A 7,501-nucleotide genomic window follows, 5' to 3' on the forward strand; every position below is an offset into this window, starting at 1 on the left:
CAGAGACTAAACTAGCTATTACATTCTTACAGTGCTCCAAATGACCTCAAAATATGCTGAACACAATTCCCTGCCTCCTTTATTAAGAAACCATTAGCACGAAAGAGCTGCGTTTTGACAGCCCACTAAATGGTGCACTGTACCCAAATAGACACACGTCCCAGGTCTCCTCTGAAGCCTGCTCAGAAGGAATAAGGGCTGTAAAACCAAAGAGACAAAATAAAACACGATTTTAGGGTCCGAACTGGGGCCACAAACCAGACTTTACGACAACGATCGATCTTCATCCAGCTTAACTCTGCCAGAGGTGATATGTTGCAAAAAGCTTATCTGGTTTTCCAATTTTTTTTTTTTTTTATTTATTTAAACTGTACACAAATGTAAGATACTTCAACAGCATATCTAAGTGAAAATTGTTTGGTTTAAATTATTATGGAACAGAACCTAAAAGGAACTTTATTAAATAAACATAAAAACTGGATTTAAAGGATGCACATATTGTAATGTATACTACAATAGTCATTTCCACTCTACATTCCATGTGCGTATGGTATAGAAAAGACATCAAATAGAACAAACAGAAGTCATTTTGTACCCTGAAATAGTTGGTAGGCCTCGTGAGGGATTGCTCAGTACAACTACATAATACGCGATGGCTTTGCCATCTCATAAAAATTATAAACTAATATGTTGGCCTCTTTGGTTCCAAAATTTATGTATAATACATTTAACTGTATTTCATTTTTTGCTGCTATAAAAATAACATTTTTTTCCAAATGGCAGTTTTTTTTTCTCTTTTTGACTAATCATGCAACTAAATCAGTGCAAACATTAAAAGCAATCATTCGCTTTAAAAAAGAAGCAAAAGATTTAATTTCAAGTATAAAAAAATATAAAAAAGTCATATCATAAGTCCAGTTTTGTCTAGTATGGGTCAACACTTTAAATTGCATAGCTCATGCGGCACCTGTTTACCTAGATAGTGAGCAAAGATAAGTGCACTATCAAGTACCACTTTTCAAGGCATTGAAATCTGCAAGTGCTATAATACGTGCATTCAAGCAGTTTGCAAGTGCTATGCTGTATTATTGTTTTCTGATCTTTATGGCCATCCTCGACACCTCCTGGTAAGGAAATCGAAAGCACTTTCCTCTCTCCTTTTTCTCCAAGACTTGTTAAATGTTCCTTGCCTGTTATTAAATGCACTGCATTTTTTCAGAATGTCTCCACATGTGTTACTGTAATTCCTTTTTAGGGTTCATTGGTCTAGTCGCAGTAGCGTTTGCTTGTTTGTTTGTTTTTTCCCCCGTGTGATGTGTCCTTGCCGAGTCCCCTGTTGAAGAACACAGATTGCAACTTTGATTTTCTTGGTTCTTAGGACAGTGAGATACAACATGCTAATGCTCCAGAAACGAGACAAAAATCCCCTTTGCAATGGCACAACAGGCAGGGCCGTCCATGGATTTCTAGTGGTCTGTTAAAGCATCAAATAATGCCAACCCAACACGTGATTTAGCAACAGTCTTACGTTAGAATTACAGTAGTTGCTTACGTATCTCTCTTTCTCTCTCTGATGTTATGGTATGGTATTCCTTACTGGAAGTGCTGTAGGAAGATAAGGATATCTGTGATGAGACTTATGTTAAGAGGAAGTGATCACCTACATAAGCAGGTGTTCTGCAGCTTCCCTTTAGACCTCGGAGGCGATGGTCCTTCTTAAGTTTGGTCATTTTGACACCTGCGTGCAACACTAGATTACGTTCTCTCTTTTTTTTTGTTTTCTTGTGCTTTTGTATGAGCAAAGAGAGCTCATTTTAATCTGACTTCACTGGCAGGTGCGGAAACAGCTGCTTAGCCATTCACTTGTACTGGCAGGCATTTAGTTATGTTGTCACTGGTCACTGACTTCCTGTTTCTCGTATCCCTTTTCCAAACTGCTGGGTGTGTGTGTGCGAGCGTGGCTGTGTATGCGTGTGTGCATTTAAGGTATCTCTTAGCATTCATTTATAAGTGATAGAATATTTAAGTGTCCAAGATCCACAAACTGCCACTGTCCTGACACCAAAGTGAAACATTTTTTTGTGGGGTTTTTTTTTTTGTCAAACTTGTCCACAGTGACTTTTCAACACCGATGCCTGGATACACAGTGAAACTTCCTCCAACACCATCTAGCACGGGGATGTTCTCTTTCTCTCTCTCTCTCTTCCCCCCCTTAAAACACACCTTAAATCAAGCACAACCACATTCTTCCACAATCATATTGGGAACGTCCCTTTTCACAATGTTGTATTCATCGTCAAAGTACAGCATTGACATTGTGCTAAGTTTGGTTGGGATGCAACAGGAGTTCACGGTGCCCGGGTTCAGCCCTCGCATTCTGTACTGATTCACTACCGCAGTGTGAAAGGAGGAAGCTGACCCTGGGACGCCAGCCAAGTAGGCCGGGCAGCTCCCTTCACAGTAATTCCCATAGTAACCTGATGGCGCTATGATCCAGTCATTCCACCCAATGAGTCTAAAGTCAATGTAAAACTGTTGCCTGCAACATAGATTGGTCCTGCCATCACACTCCAGACCTCTTTTCCGGATCCTGTGTTTGTTATCAGCTAATCGGGCTTGCACCACTAAAAAAGGCCGATGGGATTCCTCCCCAGGGTCCACATAAATTGGCAGCACTGAATACTCTTCGCAGCCCTCACATTGAACATCCAAGTTCAGTCTCCTTTCTCCTTTCTCAAATAGAGCCTGGATTGCCTCTGTCATGGGAAAAGTGTGCCAACCACTTCTTTTGAGATCAACTTTCTTTTCAACCACATTCCACTTGTTGCTAGTGTCCGGGTCTTGGAAATAGACTTTGACTCTTACTTTTCGCCTGCTGCCTTTCTCTAAGACGTACGGGAGCAGCTTCAAGTAAAGCCAGAGGCTGGCCTGAACGACAAACAAGTTCTGGTTCCCTTCGTTTGAAATGAAGAAATAGAGGCGGACTCTTGACGAGGCCAGATCATCTGCAAGATAAGGAGAAATCAGCAACGTTAAGCCAAAAACAAAAATGCATCATTTGTGCAATTCTGGATGCAGAAGCAACACGGCAGCATAACTGATCAAAAGAGCTAGGAGAATTCATCAGCCAGAAATAATGCACTGAATTAGACATCCAGAGTTTGTATTAGAAATGCATCAAAAAGCAACTTCCCACAGCAACGCTCTAACCAGGCTGTAGCTGAATGTGACAGATCCATAGAAACCAGCATAAACTCTTCAGAGCACTGGCTTTTTAGAGTCAGACAAACTCAGAAAGGCTATATAACACCCTGTCCAGAAAAGAACAGTGTTAGAACCTTGATATCTAGTAATTAAGAAACATTTTAACCTCCAAATGCCTTTGGAAAGGCTTTTTAGCAGCCAATATCGAATAGCTGAAAACTGTAACAAAACACCTTTATTTTCGTCTCACTTGCTTAACAAGGGATCCAGAATATTGGGGAAAGATTATCCCGTATCAGGTCCACAAATGGCTCAACTAACCCACACCTCATCTACTTAATTAGTACAGTATCTGCTAGTAGTAGATTTTTGTCTTTGCCTTTTTCCCAATAAAAGCACATTCTTTCCTGAGGAGGTCAGCTGAAGCAGCCCTGGTCGTCATCATAACCTTTCTACTGACTGTTCTTAACGTATTTAATAATGCCAGAGTTAGATGAGTTAAACTATCCCCAAAGGTCTGATACCAAGGCATAATTTGCAACCAGAAAAAAAAAATCCATGCATACCAGAACTCTCGGTATCCCCACTGGCATTTTGTGTTACGGGCACTAAATTACTGCCCACTCTGGCCTGACAGTCTTCCTATAATCCAAGTGCTTTAACTGTATTCTCCTGATTGCTCTCTGAAATTATTAGATGGACAGGTATTTCTAGTCTGCTATCATCTGGATATTGCAATGCACACACATTTCTCTCCCTTTCAGTTTTCCAGAAAGCTTTATTATTTTAAATCCAGCTTTGAATTATCATCATCACCATCACTGCCTTCATTTGTTATCTGCAATCTCTTCAAAAGGCATCTCTTAGGCCCAGCCAGTGTCTTACAACGTTTCAAATCCATTATAACATTTGCTGTGTCTACATAAGTTTTATATAAACAGAATAGAATAATATTATTATATACAACAGGTTTTTAAGATGTGGGGAAACCAAGCAACAAATGGAGCAGTGAATAGAACTGCAAACCCAGCAGAGATTGCATAGCATTGGCCTTCGGATAAAACAGCAAAAGCAAAATCAGTGATAATCAAAGTGCCTTATTACAGGTTAATACACAGCTTTCCTGCAAACTGTGATTACAATGGAAAGAAATTAAAAGCACAGTGTCACTAAACCAATATGTTACCTGTACCATGTGAGCACCTGAGCTATATATATATATATGTATGTATGTATGTATGTATGTATGTACCATGTATGCCTATAAATATCGGAAGGAACTACAAACAGGCAAGCACATATGCAAGCTAAATAAATATAATAAATATAGTATACTGCAAATGTGTATGCTTTTGACAGCAGGTGGGAGGATAAAGTAGATGCCTGGGCAGCACTTACAAGGATAAATGGGTATGGAGATGCTACAGAAAGACAGATACAGAAGTCAACTGAGTGACAGTAGATTGATGGAGAGATTGAGAAATCGAGTACAAAGCTAGTAGGAAAAGCGACAAATAGAGAGCGTGTTTAACAATCTAGATGGACACACAATGATACCGCACGGTGGAGTAGGATGGAGAGGTGGGTGGATGGACATAGACAGGTGAATGGATGGGATCGATATGATTGATACTGTGATTGGATGGGGACATGGTGACTATGTAAATGGATGGATGAGCACACCGAGCAGATGGACAAGCAGGAGATAGAAGGCTGGATATAGTCAGCAGATGGATAAAGGAAGTCCAGAGATGGAGTAACATGACTGACACCATGAATGACCAGACTGATACACAGATCAATGAGCTGAATGGATATGTATAGACTGTATAAAAGGGAAAAGGCAGAGCAGGGAGATGGACAGATGAAGCCATACAGTGGAGAGATGCATCAGAGAAGTCTGTAGAAAATACAGAAGAGAAATGATAGAGCAGGCAGGGCATGCAGGGACGTGCAGACAGATGGATGTGGCAGAGAGAACCACAGGATACGCAGTTGGAGGAGCTGGAAGGAGGGATGCAGCTGAGTGGGCACAGGATAAGATGGATGCATGGGGGCTATAAAGCATGCAGAAGATAAATTGAACCACTGGACAGGGCTGCTGGGCATGTGGATGAAAAATATGGATGGCCTGACTGTAGTGAATGCAGTGTGGATGGGTGGGTGGGTGGGTGGATAGATGGATGGGGTCCAGGGGACACAGAGCAGAGTGTGAATGCACGGACCGATCTGCAGGACGTGCAGAGGGACAGGGAACATGGACCTGGTGTCCACAGGTGACAAGAAGAATGGGGAGATGGGTGTAGCAGAGGAGCTGAAAGACCTGGAGCGGGTGAATACGTGCAGCAGAAGTGGCTGGTGGGAGCGTCCCGGGATGGGGCAGGAAAGGGCAGGCAGAGGTGACGAGTGGGTGAAACAAGTGTTGCATATGGACTTGGCTGGCTCTAGAACAGAGGGAAGGAGGGATACACGGATGCATGCAGCAGACACAGGGCAGGGAGGGCAAAAGGAAGAGGGCAGCAGGTGGCACGTGGGTCAGGGGGTGGATGGACAGAGCAGAGCTGGGGGGATGCAGTGGGGAAGAGGGATCCAGGGGATAAGGAAGCTGAGAGACCCAAGGGAGAAGGGGCAGCAAGGCTCAGGGGAAGGGGCAGCAGCAGGACCCGGGGGGGAAGGGGTAGCAAGACCCAGGGGACATAGCAGCAGCAGGACCCCAGGGGGGAAGGGGCAGCAAGACTCAGGGGAACAGCAAGCAAGACCCAGGGGAAGAGGCAGCAAGATTCAGGGGATGGAGCAACACTGGGACCCAGGGGACAGGGCAGCAGACACCCAGGGGATGGCGATACACTGAGATCCAGGGGAGAAAGAGCAGCAAGACCCAGGGAAAGGGGCAGCAAGACTCAGGGGAAGGGGCAGCTGCAGGACCCGGGAGAGAAAGGGCAGCAAGATTCAGGGGATGGAGCAGCAGTGAGACTCATGGGATGGGGAAGCACTGAGATCCAGGGGACAAAGGGCAGCAAGCGCCAGGAGACAGGGCAGCAGCAAGAGCCTGGGGAGAAAGGGCAGCAAAACTCAGGGGAAGAGGCAGCAAGATTCAAAGGATGGAACAGCAGCGGGACCCAGGGGACAGGGCAGCAGAGGGACCCAGGGGATGGGGAAGCAGTGAGATCCAGGGGAGAAAGGGCAGCAAGACCCAGGGGACGGAGCAGCAGCAGGACCCGGGAGAAGTGGGAAGCAGACCCAGGGGACGGAGCAGTAGTGGGAGGCAGGGGAGGGGGATGCAGTGGGACACAGGGGGAAGAGGCAGCAAAACTCAGGGGGAAGGAGCAGCAGTGGGACCCAGGGGAGACAGGGAAAGCAGCAGGACCCAAGGGAGACAGGAGAAGCAGCAGCAGTGGGACCCGGGGAAGAGGCATCAGACCCGGGGGAAGGGGCAGCAGCGGGACGGACGGAGGGGGAGGCAGCGGGCTGCAGGGGAGAAGGGAAGGGTCCTGGGGCTGCCCACCTGTCTCCGCGAAGCTGATGATCTCGGAGAGCTGGTCGTGGGGCGGGCCGCTGCTGGCCTGCCCGTCCATGCTGGGGATCTCGAGGCGGCCGTCCTCGCGCACCTTGCCGGCGTGCAGCTTGCGCAGCGCGGTGACCATGGCCGCCTTGGGCACGGCGTGCGTGATGTTGGGCCGCTCGCGCATCTGCAGGCGGCTCAGGATGTGGCGCTTCACCGCCTCCAGCAGCTCGCCGTCCGGGCGGCCGGGGCCGGGCTGTCCGGGCTGGTCGGGCCGGCGGAAGCCGCACGAGGCGCAGGTGTCCTGCGGGGCGGCCGTGGGCGAGGCGGCGCCCAGCACCCAGCAGCAGCAGCTCGCGGCCACGCAGGCGGCCACCACCCCGCGCCAGGCCGCCCCGTCCATGCTGCCCCCGCCGCTCAGTGCCCGGCGGGCGGCCCCGTGCGCATGGCCCGGCGGCGCGGCGCGGCGCGGTGCGCGGTGCGGGGCGGTGCGGGGCGCGGTGCCTCCCCGCCGGGCGGGCCGGGCTGGGTGGCGGCGCGGGTCCCTGTCCCCGCCCGGCGTCGGCTCCTGCCAGATCACGACATTGTGCCACTTTCCTACTGAAACTTTTATAGCGGAGTTGGCACCACGTGCGCGCCCCGGCCTATGACAGCGGCGGCGCCGCCGGCCCCGCGGATTAAGGCGGCGGATCGCGCGGCTCCTCCTGCGCCGAGCACCGGCCCCGCGCCCGCCCCGCCCCGCCCCTCCCCGCCCCGGGGCAGCCCCGCGCCGGGGGGGCTCCCGACACACTGCGG

The 7,501-nt window shown here is 48.6% G+C and overlaps 1 protein-coding gene across 1 annotated transcript; it reads right to left on the reverse strand.

Annotated features, from left to right (window-relative positions):
• Positions 1–427: 427 nt before the first annotated feature.
• INHBB (inhibin subunit beta B) lies at positions 428–7,366 on the reverse strand. The gene is made up of 2 exons (XM_019480633.2): positions 6,710–7,366; positions 428–3,005 (listed from the first exon to the last, which is right to left on the reverse strand). Exons 1-2 carry the CDS (start codon positions 7,107–7,109, stop codon positions 2,230–2,232), a joined length of 1,176 nt encoding a protein of 391 aa, XP_019336178.2. The 5' UTR covers positions 7,110–7,366; the 3' UTR covers positions 428–2,229.
• Positions 7,367–7,501: the final 135 nt, after the last annotated feature.

This window comes from Alligator mississippiensis, chromosome 4, assembly GCF_030867095.1.
Source record: "Alligator mississippiensis isolate rAllMis1 chromosome 4, rAllMis1, whole genome shotgun sequence".
NCBI lineage: Eukaryota > Metazoa > Chordata > Crocodylia > Alligatoridae > Alligator > Alligator mississippiensis.

Coding starts and splice junctions, on each gene's coding strand:
- INHBB (XM_019480633.2), bottom strand. CDS start 7,109: ATGGACGGGGCGGCCTGGCGCGGGGTGGTGGCCGCCTGCGTGGCCGCG. Junction 3,006..6,709: donor CATCAGCTTCGCGGAGACAG/GTGGGCAGCCCC, acceptor CTTATCTTGCAG/ATGATCTGGCCTCGTCAAGA.